This window comes from Copadichromis virginalis, linkage group LG3 (genome assembly GCF_057382275.1).
Source record: "Copadichromis virginalis isolate Kocher_CV1m ecotype Utaka linkage group LG3, C_Virginalis_male_GT1.1, whole genome shotgun sequence".
Lineage (NCBI taxonomy): Eukaryota > Metazoa > Chordata > Actinopteri > Cichliformes > Cichlidae > Copadichromis > Copadichromis virginalis.
The window spans coordinates 48697568-48713584 of NC_140620.1; the positions used below are offsets into that span (position 1 = coordinate 48697568).

General features: G+C 41.0%; 1 protein-coding gene across 1 annotated transcript in view; it reads right to left on the reverse strand.

The window, feature by feature from the left end:
- Nucleotides 1–16017, reverse strand: part of col25a1 (collagen type XXV alpha 1 chain) — a 157214-nt gene that overhangs the window by 1903 nt on the left and 139294 nt on the right. The window contains exons 17-36 of the mRNA XM_085451472.1: nt 15646–15690; nt 14195–14257; nt 13044–13112; nt 12295–12339; nt 11682–11726; nt 11328–11405; nt 10943–10966; nt 10128–10172; nt 9946–9990; nt 8829–8909; nt 8661–8723; nt 8179–8229; nt 7552–7578; nt 7326–7406; nt 6933–6968; nt 6323–6376; nt 5710–5763; nt 5555–5581; nt 4672–4725; nt 2123–2209 (exon numbers count right to left, since the gene is read on the reverse strand). Coding sequence (XP_085307598.1) covers nt 2123–2209; nt 4672–4725; nt 5555–5581; nt 5710–5763; nt 6323–6376; nt 6933–6968; nt 7326–7406; nt 7552–7578; nt 8179–8229; nt 8661–8723; nt 8829–8909; nt 9946–9990; nt 10128–10172; nt 10943–10966; nt 11328–11405; nt 11682–11726; nt 12295–12339; nt 13044–13112; nt 14195–14257; nt 15646–15690 — 1074 coding nt within the window. The remainder of the gene's footprint in view (nt 1–2122; nt 2210–4671; nt 4726–5554; nt 5582–5709; nt 5764–6322; nt 6377–6932; nt 6969–7325; nt 7407–7551; nt 7579–8178; nt 8230–8660; nt 8724–8828; nt 8910–9945; nt 9991–10127; nt 10173–10942; nt 10967–11327; nt 11406–11681; nt 11727–12294; nt 12340–13043; nt 13113–14194; nt 14258–15645; nt 15691–16017) is intronic.

The window sequence follows — 16017 nt, forward strand, 5'->3', positions numbered from 1 at the left end:
CAGTATTTGGCTGAATCTGAGCTGAGAGTATGGCCAAGTATACCTCAGAATTCATCCAGATACTATCCTCAGTCACATCATCACTCTGCACTAGTGACCCGTTCCACTGGTAGCCGTACATGACGATGCCACCTCCACCGTGTTTGACAGTGAACGTGGTATAGTTCAGATCAGGAGCTGTTTCTTTACTTTTCTCTCCCAATCATTCTGGTACATGTTCATCTTTGTTTCATCCATCTAAAGACTTTCTGCAGGACTGTGCTGGCTATTTATGATGTTTTCTGTCAGAGTCTAATCTGCATTGCAACCCTCTGTATTTACACGAATGAAAGCGTCTCTTTGTTGTAGATTTTCACATCTATCTGCCTCCTTGAGAGTGCTTTTGATGTGGTTTGAAATAATTCTGTGTTCACGCCCTCCCAAAGATTTTGCTCTCTCTGATAGTTTTCCTTCACCTGCATCCGCATCACTCTAAAACCTCAGATCGAGAGTTCCATCGAACAGTTGTCCAGTTACTTTTGAGTCTCTAAATATGGGGGGAATATAAAAATGACTGTAATACCTACTGTGGTGGTGTATAATCATTTTGCTGAATTTGACACAACTGTGACTAGTTTAGAGACGGTGATGCAAGTTGCACAACTTCAACCAAGTTATCAAAGTCAGCAACACTACAGACACTACTGCACTTCCCTGGTGCTTGGAAAAATGAATAGAATCATGAACTGTGCAGCGCTTTTCTTTGCTTTCTTTTTAAATGCAACACTGACTATTATGATAACATATTCTAAATTATTACATGCAACGGCAACCTCAAGAGAGTATATTCAATCATGCATGTAATACACAGCAAAATCTTTCAGGATTTATCTTATTATATGTGCTGCTGTATTTTAGAACATGATGTGGGCACACTATAAAGAAAATCAAGCAAGTGTGATAAAAAAATAAATAAAATGAATGCAGCTGGTTTGAGTAAATTAATGCAGATGTAATGTAAAAAGATGATTTTTGTGACATTTTCAATGCTTTCTTACTCGATCTGGTTCATTCCTATACACACACAGCACTATGGCATCTTAAAATGAACTCCTTGTATACTTTTAAGTGCTTAAATTACCACCCATAGTGTTAAAATATCCATGCAACATACAACATTGTTTCAGAAACAAAAGCTTTGTAAACATATTTGAGAAAAAAGACAATTTTTCTACGAATAGGTCTTGAATTGAGTAGGTCTGAATTTGTAGCAGAGTAAACGATTTCTCGTCTTGTCACGGTCTGGCCCAATTGGTACAAAAGCAGAGAGGGGTTGGAGAGTTAACACAGTAAAGGAGGGATCCACGGGTAACTCATCAGTTAAGGAGTCTGTGTTAGCAACAGGTTAAAAGGGAAGTGGTTCATCGAGGAATCAGAAGGACGTAGGGAGTAAGCATAATGCTTTCTGCAGTTTTATTCAGAGGAATGAAGGATTCAGTTAGAGGGACAGATTTATTTACTTTGTGTATTTTGTTTCTAACGGTGTGCCTAAAACAAGAAAAAGGCTGCTTGCGGTCAGGATGTTAGTGACGTATGTGCACGTGAATGTTGTTTTTCTAGCAATTGATAAAAATGATGACAAAAATGTAACTGTGATGAAAATAAGATGTGCTCATGCTCGTCAGGCTCTCGATTCATGCATGGTTTTGCTTCGGTAATGACTGAAGGTGAGCGGCATGCATGGGTAGGAGGTTTAGGAAGAAGAGAAATACTGTACCAATTGGCATGGGGCATCCAGCCCATCCAGACCTGGCTGCCCTGGTTCCCCCTTTTCACCCTTAAATCCCCGGAAACCCTGTTTGTAAAAATGACCTCGGAGTGTTACTGAGAGAGAGGTGGACGACCCTTACCCCCTGCATCAGTCCACTGCGACAGACACAAGGGGAGGGAGAGGGAGGAGCTGCCCTGTGAGCTTGCGAACCCAACCCAATGTTGTTGTTGTTCTGCATTTGAACAGTTGAATTATTAGGAAAGTAATACGCTTTAATATTTAGGTCATTTTGGTGGTATTCTGGTTCTCAGCACAGCCAAAGGGAGCTCCTTCCTTCCTTGTTTGGAGCGACCGCTCACAGTTGGGACATACCAATGGGCAGGGTGCATCTAATCCTGGGGCACCCTGTTCTCCTTTCTCGCCCTTAGGCCCTTTTTTGCCCTTCTTTCCCTTCTCCCCCTGTGGATACAATGGTTTGGTCAAGTTAAGAAGCATTTGTCAACAATAAGGACTGCTATTAGGAGGGATTAAATAAGGGAGGCTATGGCCCACAGAGAGGAACGACACATGGTCAGTGTTAGGAAGGAGGGGATACCAAACAATACCGGCTACTCTAAAAACATTCCTTAGGGCAGGAAGTAGACATAAAAAGGGAGGTAGTGAGGTGGGTAGGAGAAATTGGAAAAAACACTTCATAGCCAAAGGGATGTCAAGGGCACAAAGGATGAGAAAGTGTAGCAGGGAAAAAGTCCTCCAGAAAGACAGAATAAAATTTTACTACACACTGAAAAAGTCCAAACTGTATCCCTGTAGAACAGAATATTTTCACATACTCAAATCAACTGTGTTAGAAATATCAGGTTTGGGAAAGTACAGCAACACTTAAAGGTTTGGGGTGATTTTCAAAGTAAAATTGTGCATGTGTGGGTGTTTTAAAGCACATTGTTTCCATCTAATTTAAGATTTAATGAGAAATAAATGAAATAATTTATAATAAATGAATAGTTAATTAATTTTCAGTCAGATATGTCACAGACATCTCTTCTGTGTTTCAGTTCACATTCCCACTGTGTTATGCAAAGAGCAAAAACAGCCTCAAAAAAAGCTTTTTCTGCCCTTTGAAAGAGGGTTCATGTGATGTTTGCAGATGAGAGCGTGATCTATAATGAGAGCAGGTAAAAGAGTGCCTGTAGTGGTGGAAGTATGCTCTGGAGTGAAGAGGAATGAGAGTTAGTAAAAGAAAAACAGAATACGAGTAGGTGTAAGAAATAAGCAGGTGTAAGAGTGGAGATGCAAGGTGACATCTCTTCTGTGAATGAGTTTAAATACTTGGGGTCAACCATCGAAAGCAATGGACAATGCACAAGAGAGGTGAAGAAGATAATACAGCCGGGGTGGAGCGGGTGGAGATTATTGAAAGGGAAGGTTTACAAAATGGTAGTGAGACTTGCTTTCATGTATGGTTTGGAGAGAGTGTCAATGTGAAGGAGGTCATGCAGAGGGTCAGCGTGACAAACGAGAATGCTTCATTTAAGGTAAGATGAAGGCCTGTGGCGGCCACTAAAGACAGCAGCTGGAAGAAGATGGAGAAGTTAAAGTGTTCCTGTGATGGATTTCATAACATATGTGTACTTCTCCCTTCACAGAACACCTGAAAATGAACAATAAGAGAATAAGAGTTGGGAAGGCCTCAGTGAACTGCTGTACTTGGAGGAGAAGTACATCAGAATCTCTATTTTGAGAAACGGATGTCTCACGGGCAGCTTCGTGACACATTATTGTATGAAGCCTATTTCAGCCTTTATTGCTCTTCAGCATGTGTTGCTTTAATCAGCACAACAGTTTTCAGCTATGCAAACATTATCAGTTAGATGAACCCTCATCAGGTAATACGATAGATTTGTTTGAAATGGTTGAAAATGAGCCTGTGTAGAAATTCCATTAAACATAATAAATGATTTATAATGAAAAATACATATAAAATATGAATTTAAAGTCACCCCAAACTTTGAAGTGGTAACGTATGTTGAATTGAGTTCATGCAAGTTATTAGCACTCATAGCTACCACCCATAACTCATTAAAAGTGTAAGTACTTGATTATTGTGTATCATCCACACTCTGCCAGATTCTTATCAGACGCTACCTGTACAAATACACTAAAGAGGCGCAGCGCTACAATCTGTTGTGCGTTAGAAATTGTCGGTAAACACGACGATTCACAGAACACGCCACGGAGCAGCAAAGCGTCTTTATATAGGATACAGTTTCTTAAAGACATCTACTGAACAAATCATGCCTGTTAGTGGTGCAGAGACACACACAAGTAACACTGAAAGCTACAGACTACTGTAAACACAAGCAGGGAAAGGATTACCAACAGGCTCAGCAACTCAAGGTGAAATGCTTCAAGTTTATGTCCATGCGTGGAAACAACAGAAAATAAATAAGCATGAATTTTAAGAGCCTGTTGTCAATGGACTTGTTTGGGCTAATACATCAAAATCAGCTTTAAATGACTTAGAATGACACTGGATTTGATGAGATGGCAAATCACCCAAAAGTGGAGAACAAAAGCTGGTTTGAGAGGACTGGGGATGACACTTTAAGCAATGGAGGACTGCCGTTATAGGACGCTATTATCCAATTGGCTCTTGAGTCCATCTGTCGAGGAGGCACAACTGCTGTACAAAAGACTGAGCCCAAGCAAAACATGTTCACAGTATCTGTAAAGGAAGCTCATTAGGATAATAATGGCTAATGAAATTAGCAAATTAAAATGTACTGTAGTCAGCTACTGTGGTTTAATAATGTCAGTACTTCAATTATTGATATTATAGCTCTAAAGCATCCTGTCACTGTCCATTGACATCAGCCTTCTATGTAGTTATTAATGAGCCGTTACAGTATATCTACATCTACCTTTTCTCCTCTTTCCCCAACGTCGCCTTTTTCTCCCCTTAAGCCTGGCAACCCCTGTAAAAGCACAACTCCACATTAAAATCTGACGCACGGGGGTCCCGACCAAGGTCGGCGTGTGATGAGCTGTGCTCGCCTTTGACGCGCACAGACATAAGAGGCTTATCTTGCCCTTGCAACGCTAAAAGCAAGACATTTTCAATCAAACTTAAAACTGAAAGCTTTAAAACTTAAGACCAAAAGAAGAAGAAATAGCTGGGTGTAAAACAAAAAATGATATTTATGTAGTTAACTTCTAAATGAGATCTCTAAAGGGCTCCGTAACCAGACCAATTTACGCACAACAACGCTTACTGAATTGAACACACAGTGTATGAGAACTTATAGAAGATCAATCAGCCATCTTTCTATCATTCACTAATAAGATAATTAGCATCAGGCAAGGAGGAGTACTTATTATCCACAAAAAGCAGCACAAATGAACAAAAAGTGCCTGAAATGACTGATGCTATTATGGTATATCATGCTATCGACTTGTGATATGGAGATTTGCAAAATGTGGAACATATGAGGCAGATTTGATGAGGCGTTCCTCTGTTATACAAAGTATTTTTCAGGTATGGGTTGGCTTTCTTTCTGTATATCATTTGGTGCTTTACAACTCGTATTCAGGAACTGAATTATGGACATTTTAAACAATGCTGCATCAGATTCTGTGGAGTTACACTTTCTTCTTGTTTTGAGATTTAAAATATATATTTTAAAGCTTTTTCCTAAGTATTCCTCAACCAGAAGAAGCGGTTTGATTCCTGTTTTCATCACTAATTCTTTTTTCCTCAAACTTTCTTGTTAAAAACAGAACTAAAAGAAAGTCAAACAGACTCACATCCAAGCCTGGTGTTCCAGCAGCTCCCTGCAAATAGAGACATGAGCCGTATTATGATCAAAAATATGTATTTCACACTGTATCAATACATTTTTTTTATTTTTTGTAACAAAAAATACAACGTAAATGTAGGCATTGAACTATTTCAAACTCACAGGTAGTCCATAGGGTCCTCTTGGCCCTGGCTCACCTGGTGCTCCTTTCTCACCCTAGTTTAAATACATCAGTGTTGTACTTACAATGGCAGGTAAAAGGTTAAATGAATTAGGACCAACCGATATATGAGATTTTTTAACACCAATATGGATATTTAGTGATTTACAACTCTGATAATCTGATAAATGAGACGATATTTTTCCTTTCAGACACAATATAGATTCCTGAATACTTTTTACAAGCAGTTATTTACGAGTCCTTTCTATGATAACATGACAGTAAAATTTATAATCTTGTTTTCCTGCCTCTTGAAGTCATGGATTACTCATTTACACTCTGCTTGACTCTGATCGGTTGGTTAATGTAGCACTACTGTGCTAACAGGGGAATGGCAGAGTGCCCTCTGGTGGACAAACTATACCACAGCAACTCTCGCTGCTGAATAATCTCTTCTTTATTTATATAATTAATTTTAATTTATTGGCCATTATAAAAAGCGGATGCTATATTGACAAACATCTAATGTCGGTCAATAATCGGTCACTATATAGCGGTCGGCCGTTAATGCAGAGTATCATCAGTAAGATAGAAGAAATGAAATGTTGATCTTACAATATCCCCCTTCGGCCCAGCTGGACCAGCAGGACCTGGAGGCCCATCCATGCCCTGCAGAAAACAGTGTTATCATGGTGAGTTTACAACCTTGGGTTAGAATAAGCACGTGTTTCAGAATAATTAAGGTTAATGCAAATGGTAGCAAAAGCCACATATAGCCTCCGCATATATATTTATACATGTATATATATAATACTCCTTGTTTGACCTACAACCAGCACACAGAAGTGTAAGACGTGCATTGGCCACAAAGGACATTTACGCTGCTGACACAGTTAATGTATGAGTGTCTGTTAATGCTCAGTTAATGCAACACGGGACAAAACAAGAGCCTTGAAATGCCTGCTCTAACAGTGCTGCGTATGGTCTCAGTCCTCTGAGCTGAAGTGAGTGCGGACAGTCTTTTTTTCTGAGCTATAAAAATCGAAAAGAAAACAAAAATGGAAACAAAACTGTCTTTTTTGGTAAAAATGATATAAACAGTATGAGGTGGCATGGCTGAACAAAAAGAAAAATAGGAGAATGAGGGGACTGTATGGAGGGGATACTGTCGAAGTAGATACTGTACGAGTTAGGTGCTGAAGCCTCTTGGTCACATGGCACTCACCCTAATTCCAGGCTTGCCGTCCAAGCCGGAGGCTCCCTGTGTGGTTATGGAGGTATGAGTGACATGAACAAGGCGGGATTAGTACCAGATGAACACTGTTATTAGGACAGGTTGATGGCAGGGTTTACAACAACTAAATTACACTGTGTGTTACAGGGCGCTCGGCAAAGTAGTCAGCCCAGGCAAATGAAAATGAGCACAGAAAATGGATTATAGATGCACGCACTTACACACGCGCGCACGCACGCACACTTACATATACAAACACACACATACAAATGTGTGTACTAATGCACAATACAATACAAATGAGGGATCTCTATGGTGTAAAGAAATAAAGAAATAAAGGGCAGGACTGGCTGAAGACACCCTGTGGTGTGTGGTTTCACTTACAGGGAGACCCAGAGGTCCACGGTCCCCTTTGTGTCCTGGTTCTCCTCGAGTACCCTTTGCCCCATGCAAACCAGGTTCACCCTGAGAAAGAAAGAGAAGCAGGAGATGCTTTTGTTTTACGTTTCAGGCTCACTAAATATTTATAATAACTACTTATAAGATGACCTAACTTTGGCTTAATATTGTACACGTGAAGGAATTGCATGTTCACTTTGTTGATATTTACCTTTGGTCCAGGAAAGCCATGGGGACCCTGAAAAACATTTAAAAAGTGGCTAACTTAGTTTACAAGTACCTGGTTCGGTTATTTTGAATATATTTCATTTGTCTATCCCCACATTTCTTTTCTATGTTCTGCTTGTGGCCCGAACCATTGCACATAAATTGTTGTGAAAGCTGCTTTGAAGGGATGGACGAAAAGAAGAACAAGCGCAGCACCGTGAAATTGCTCACAGCGAAAAACTGACGAGGGCTCCCTGTGTTTTATTTTTACTTTGTTCCTTGGTGACTTCATACAAGCAAACACCACTGTGGGATTAAAGAGGAGTTAAGCTGGACTGGGCCGCAGACAGATGGGAAATGTAATTAGTGACTGACAGTCTATATATGTAAGGTGAAGGAAATGCTAGCGTGGCTCCAAATACCCACTTCTTCTTAAGATATTGAGATTTTTTTAAAAGGAACCTGTAGACTTTTAACCTGCTGCTGGACACTGTGTGAGGTGTTGTCTTTTCGTTCGTTATGAGTTGTCATGTAACATGTCATTAGGGTTATTAGCATATGCTGTGTGTCTAATACACGTGTAGTTTGTGTCCACTAATGAAAAAGGGGGTTTTCAGGGCAGCACACTGACCATAGGTCCTGAGGATCCATGGGGCCCTGGTGGCCCTGGAGGGCCAATTATCTGAAAACATTAGGAGAGAAATGATATAATAAAAGTGTGAGTCAACAAGTTTATTACATGTTATTTACATTTCACAATAAAAGCGTGACATATAGGGCAGATAAAAAAAACAGAGTGAGAGCAAAAATAGAGCTACAAGGTGTGTGTGATTTACAAAAGTGGAACTATTTTCGAAACACAGGTGCAATTATTTCATTTGAGTATCAAGTGCAAAATATAAGACATGCTTTTAGCAGCAAATCAGTAAATCAGGTTGCACACTTTATTTGATTATTTTCTTCCTGATATTTTGCACCTTGAGAAAAGGAACTCCCAGAAATGCGTATGGAACTGGGTCAGCTGTAGAAATCTGAGTGTCCACCTCTTACATCAGTCTTGTCACTGCACTCTCTTTGTAAATATTGTTGTTACTATATTTTGTTCTAACTTACAGAAGGACCTTGAGGACCTGGGAGTCCTGCATCTCCTTTATCCCCTTTCATTCCATTGACACCCTAGAGGAACAAAAGTTTCATGAGATCCACGTTGTGTCTGCCGAATGACAGGCTGAGTAGGTAAAAGTTTCAGAGGCATTTATCAGAATGGGAGAGTATTCTTACAGGTAAGCCAGGTAAACCAGTTGTTCCTTTCTCCCCTGAAGCTCCGGGCATTCCCATGTCTCCTTTAGAGCCTTTGTATCCCTAAGAGGGGGTAGAAAGTTACCCAAAGAGATGAAAATGATTAATTTCTATTTTCACTGTAGCTATTAATTGAGAATGGATTTTGTACTGGCTACAAAAAACTGTCTGTTCTCCTGATATTCTCTAACAGACACTGTCCTGTCTGTGGTAGATTGTCATATTAGACATTTCAAATAATAAGGTCAACAAATATGCAGGTAATCCTTCTTCTTGTTTCTTGTTTATACGGTTCAGTTGCTTCTGTTGATTTTCAGTTCTGTTTCCCTGTGTAGGTTACTCCCAGTTCTGTGTCTTCCCCACTATGTTGGTTGTAGTGTCGTGTCTTCAGTGTGGGAGACTGTCGTGTCCCCTGTGCTTAAGTCTCCCTCGCCCTTTGTGTCTCAGAGATGTCTTTGCCTCTGTGTCGCTCCCTCTCTATCCCTCTGTCTTATCTCCTTCTCTGGTTTACATGTTTCCCCTTGTGTCTCGTTCCATGTCTTCCCCATCTGTCATGTGTTCTCCCCAGCCGTCACCGTCTCTGTATTTGTTTCTCAGTATGTCCGTGTCCCATCTCCCGTTTCTATTTCCCTAACGTGTCTTAAGTCTGCGTCTCTGTGATTCCTGTTTTATTTTGAAAGTCTTGTGTTCCGTGTTTAATGTGTTTATTTTTGCTTCCTCTGTGGCGTCATGTTCATTTGTATCTGCTGTGTTTCCACTTCCCTCGTCACCCTCATGTGTATTTATGTGATCTGTTGTCATGCATTCACTGTCAGGTTGTCTGTGTTTCACACCATGTTTCCATGTATCCAGGCCAGGTTTCATGTTAGGGGTTTTTCACGTTTAGCTTTCCCAGTTTAGGTTATTGTTTAGCTTCATCTTGTTTCGCTTTTTCCCTTTGTTTTGTAGTTTTCTACCAGACATAAAAAACGGCTCGATTTTTGTTAAGGACCCCGTTTTGCCTTTGTTTGTCTACACTTAGGTCATCTACTCTCGACTCCACATGTTAAGGTTAACCAATGTAAGTAAATATATATACACATGTATAAGATCAACTTACTCTTTCTCCATCAAGTCCAGGAAGACCAGGCAGACCGCGATCCCCCTGATATGACATTTTTATGACCACAAATTAGACTAAATTAGCTATCAAGTTACATAATGTGACTTGTAAAAGATCACCACTTGACATCATAATCAAACACACAACTACACATACACACACACACATAAGAAATTTACCTTTATGCCTGGTGGTCCCGTTGGCCCAGGAGGCCCAGGGGGACCCTGGACAGAAAGAGAGACAGATTTCTCTTCAACACGTGCGCACAAGTGTGAATACATCACAGCTGTAGTGAAACCTACGAAACAATGCTGTGAATTACGTTTTAATTAAAACTGGCACTGGCCATAACACTGAAAAATTATGTTAGGAATCAGGTATTAACCATGAACAGGACGCTCAACACATGCAGAGGTCACAAAAGTGAGAACATGTATGACAGAATTACACACTTTGATGTTAGGATGTGAGGGCTGCATGACTTCGACAGCTGAACCATAAATTCTGCCATTCTGACACTGATTTAGGGTGAAATGGAAAATCTGCATTTTTCTGCTCTGGGGTTTGTAGTTCTTAGTGAAAAAAAAAGGCTACATATCCGTATGCTTATTTTAGATGTAGACATGTTGGAAGGTGGAATAAACTATTGCTGACTCAAACCACAGCCTTTGGGATTCTTGACTGCTATACGTGATGCGATTTTGACAAGAAGCGGACTGAATGAGTTTGGAAAACCCTCTTAATGCTGTTTAATAGACATTCAAGGACACAACCAGCAGCTCAGGCAGCATGTAAGGTCGATCACAGAGAAGCACAATCGCAGCACTGAATACAGTTTTATTCACTGTCAAGCAAAAACGTTGCTGGGTGAGGGAGGACAAGTACAACAGGGCAGCGCAAACGGGTGTTGGAACCGGGTCGGGCCCATGCTCGGACATAGATGGATCACACTTTGGAGATGAAACGATACACAGAATACACAGAGCCTAATTACCGTAACTGTAATAGTGGTAATCTTCTGCAGTAGGCCACAGGAGTGGAAGTGGGGAAGAGGTGAGAGATAAGATTGTAGAGGTCACATGAAAAGAAACCTTTGTGTCAGCACATTTCTGCACAGGAACACCCTCAGCGTCTATAGAGCTCAACCTAAGCAGCTTCAAATGAAGGCATTGCACTGGATTACATTTCTATACATGTTTATATTTTTTCCTTTTTAGTCATTATGTTATGCAGGCAAATAATTCACTTTCACCTACTTTAGCTCCACTTTTAATCTGGCAAGTAAGCAGTGAGGAAGGTGAACCATTCATAGGTAGGTACATGCATCAAAAATAAAAAGGAATCACTTTCCCCTCGTCTTTTACGTCTAAGGAACCGACCTGTAAAGCTTCCTGAATGTTTCCGTTGTAGTCGATGATTTCGGTGGCACCTTGTTCTCCTTTCTGCCCAGGTGGGCCCTGCACATGTCCAACACCATTAAACACATTTTTATTTCACACATGATTATATCATATCAAAGAATTACAAGCTCAATAGAGTGCCTCCCTTTCAGAAATCTGCCTAGGCTTAACTACTGCCCCCTGGTGGTGATAACAAACCAACACTCAAACTGAGCTGTCACTCTGATGTGCTCATCCTAATCACATCCTAGAACTGAAGTGTTGTATTAGAAATTAAAAGGTTTAGCGTGTCAGCACACAGCATCCTTAATTATCTTTAATATGCTTGCTTACCCTTGGTCCAATGAGCCCCAAGTCTCCTTTATCTCCACCCTCGCCCTAATATGAAAGACAAACAACAAATATTGAACTCAAGGCACACTGCCGTCACGCCTTCAGCCACACACTTTACATTTTTATAGATGCTGAGGCCTTTTAGTATTTACAGCTTGCATTTGACAGAATGAAAGAACAACTTTGATGAAATAATATCTATGTTCTTTACAGCTTCAAAAGCTGTGATAAAAGCTTGAATAAATTAATTATAAATGAGAATAAATTAAAATCTGAAGTTCAGCTTTTCGCCCTTATTACACTGAAGGAGTTTAAAGTGTTGGTGGAGTTTAAATTTGTGTGTGCAACCGATTTATGTGAGTTCGTTTAAATGTTGATGTGTGTTGCATTCAACTCAAAGACTCCTCCAACATTTATTAAAACCTGTAAATCTGATTGTTTTTATAAACAACACGCTTAACAAGGATCATTAAGTTCTTAGTGTTTTCACATTTTTACCAGCTCAGGACAAAAAAACAAACCAAGATCACTGGAAAATACATTTAGCTGGTTCTTTTACCCAGGATCAACTAATTCCCATGCAGTGTAGAGAAAACAAATCTGCTGTACTGACCTTTGACCCTTTAGGGCCAGGTGTACCAGCCTCTCCTTGTGAACCCTGCCACGTTTAAAAAAAACACACAGGTGAAGAGGATACTAACGCGTAGTACTTCAGACATGCACATAAAGTTGAAGAATATAAAACAAACCCTTTTTAAAAACTTTTATGGGTTTAAAGAAAATTACGCATTTCTAAAAACACATTTCCTGAAGGAAACATTATCATCCTCTCTGACTCCTCCTGTGAGAGCTACGCTTCGAGCTCCACTAAAATAACCAGGTTTTAATACGCTGCAACCGCCAAGAAGTGGAGAACGTGTTTATTTGAACTGTGTCGCTGACAGAGGATGAGTTTCACTTCTGGGGCATGTAATAGGATGTGAACCAGATCTCTGTGTCGTCTAAGTTTAGACTAGAGATTAAGCTACCTGCAGGGGCAGCACCAGACATAAACAAAGGCAACCTCATTTACACTGGGTTTACTTTGCACGCACTCCAGGGAAAGCCACGGACCTATCACAGACTATAATGTTTTAGCCAGGTTTAACAAAAAGAGAACATGAAGTCTTGATTAAGCATCGCCTTATCTGATTTATGACTTGGAGAACTTTGCCGTGTGTGTTTGGATCAAAGAGGCTCTAGATGGCAGCAAAGCAACAGCTGAAAAGCTCCAAAGACTCCTCGCTTCAGCGACTTATTTCTTTAATAATTCATACCGTACGCACAGGCATGAATGCACACTTATGCCCTTCACTTGCTGACCTTTGGTCCAGTGGGTCCCGTCTCTCCTCGTTCCCCCTTCCCTGGTGGTCCGTGGTCACCTTTCTCACCCTATGCAAAGAGAAGGAGAAGAAGAGGTGAGTTACTATTGTTCTCCTGCAACAAGGTGTCATGCAGAACTGCTGATCAAAGCTGAGTTCCCTCTTTAATGTCAGCACAAGGCCCGCGGTGCATCTTCTGAACATGAGGCGCGCCTTCGGTTCCCCTCATGTCATACATATTCAGCATGACTCCTCAGCCTTTTCACGAGCTCGCTTACTCAACATATTCAAACGGCGAAATGTAAATACTGATGCCGAGTCAGCACGAGGCAGACATGAGATGTGACAGGGCCGAGGAAATCGACAACAAAGAAGTGAAACCCTTTTCCTTAAAGTCGATGATTTAAATGCACGTTCTTAATTTTGAATTTTGATTTGACTGAAAACAGCCAATAGAGGGAGACGTGGTAAAACTCGAGCTTCACAGTGTCTAATACTTATATTTAAAAACCGAGCGGGATGCAGTTATTATCCAGCAGCATCGATTCAGTAAGGATTTAATAATAAACGATTACTGATATGTTATTATGTGTAGTGTGCCTTGAAAACAAAAAAAGCAAGTAAAATGCTGATTGTCTCAAATGGAATAAACATTAAGCCAAATTGTTTTTCTACAAAGCCAATTTTTTAGCTGACATTTGATTAAGCAGCAGAAATATGCCAGAGGACAGCGAAACGCTAATATATCTCAGTTATCTGCGCACTGCAAACAGCCCGATGCAAAAGGACATGAGCACGAGCAATAACTCTTGCATGTCTGGATTATCACCGCTGGCTCCGCAGTGTGATAATGTCAGGACTCAAAGGTAGCGGCAGAGGATTATCTCATTCTGACCACTTCCAAGTGACATTTTGAAGCAACAGAGGTTTAATCACCTTGAGGGGAAAGCGATAATGAAGGGTAATGAGAACAGAAACTCAAAGGAATTCGCGATTTCACCGATGATCGGGCTGATAGGATGTGATAACCATCAGTCAAAGTGTTTGCGTCTCATCATTACCAGCTCGTAATATTCAGCGTGTCACTCGGAGCAGAAAATACCTCCCACGCTGTGATAAACAACATCACAGTGACGAGCTGAAATCACCCACCTTAGTTCCTGGGAGTCCTGGAAGCCCAGGCTCACCCTGGGGACCGAGAAACCCGGGCTCACCCTGCGCAAAAAAAACAAAAACAAAAACACAACCACGAGCAGCTATTATTAATTTTTCCACTGGGCGTCTCTCATGTAGCGCTGCTAATGAGCACTAAACACACACACACAAGATGCATGAGCAAACACATTTATAATGACAGGCATGCACTTACAGCTTGCACACTTGCACGCGCACACAAGCGCGCACTCATGCATAAATCACACTCACAGACACACATTATCAGTGGCTGGTTAATTTATCCCCTGGTTCCTCATATATTAACGAGTCTCTCCCTCTTATGAATCCTAATAGACGTTACGACTGACCTTGTTAGAAACTCATCGGGGCACGCAGAAGCGTTCTGATTAAGAGGGTCTGCGCCGCTCACGGAGACGCTTCCAATTTTCCTGCATTTACACTTTCACGTATGAGGAGCGAGGGTCCAGCATGAAGTGCGACACTGGGTTTGATTTACATAACATTTGATTGGGAAATTACTTAACCGGAATGTATTATTACACCATCTGCAACCTAGAGAACATTAGGCACTCTGGAAGCCCTCAGAGAGGCAATGGACATTTGGCTTTCAAACCTTTAAACTTTGATTGGATAAACAGCAAAGAATGCAGAGAGCAGAACAAAGTGCAAGGCCGAGTGCTACGTTAGCAAAAAAATATTGTTAGAATCCATCAAGCATACAGGCCTCTTAAGTCAAAACAGGAGTATATAAAGTGTAAAATGAAAGGGCCTTTTTTTAACAAGCCCAGCACGTTCCAAGCATATGAAAAGAAAAGAACAAAACAGGCATAACAAGCACCATCATCTCCATGTCCGTGTGAGCATTCCTTACATTCAACAGTTATATTTTAAGCTTAATGGTCCACAAGTGCATTGATTTTCTTTAACATGCGCCATTTGTGCTTTTCGATTCGCCATCTGCTCTTGATACGGGGAAAACAGTAGCTTTAAAAAACCCGGAATAATCAAATAAAAGTTAAACTTCCTCTTTTTAACGAGCAGCACTTTTGACACATTGAGCCTCCTGATTGCCACCGTCAGGAAGTCGACTGAAATGTCTGCCTGCTAAGCAGCATTCGATCATTAATTCATGGACCTCCGTGTTATTCACGAATCCTAATGAGACAGTTTTCCTGCTGAACGCTGGCATCTTTAGATCAAAAGCTCAGACTGTTTGGTTTTGTCATTTCGCCTAAACTCCTCACTTTCGCTTCGCAGCAGCTACCGCGCTGCTAAGCTGAAGTGCGAATCCCCACAAAGCAGGAGAAGCGAGATCGGTCCACGACGGCGTGACAGCAGGCCAGATGTGTACTCTACCACAGATGGACTGAAGCTGACGGACAGGGACAACACTGATGGGAGGGTGGATGAAAACACGAAGCATTTACCTTTATCCCTGGTAGTCCAGGCAGCCCTGGAAGTCCTGGCTCTCCCTACACAAGAAGAGTGTGACATGTTACAGCCAAGCCAAGCTAAGCTGAGTCAAGCCTCATTTGGGTTTGAAAAGCTCTATGCTTTATTTTCTATTTGTGTTTTCCTCTGTCTATCAAGCTGTCGTGGTTCTGAAAAGCTGCCCGCTGTCCAGAAATTGTATTTTCACCGTCATTCGCTTGTGGTAAGCATCAGCAGAAGGTACTTGCACATGCACTTTCAGACCAACTCATGCAGCCATGGCTTGACAGCGCGATTAGTACTTGTCAACCCTTCAAAAAGTGCAACTGAGTTTCATTTTTAGGATTTTATTGGTTTGGGCAGGTGTG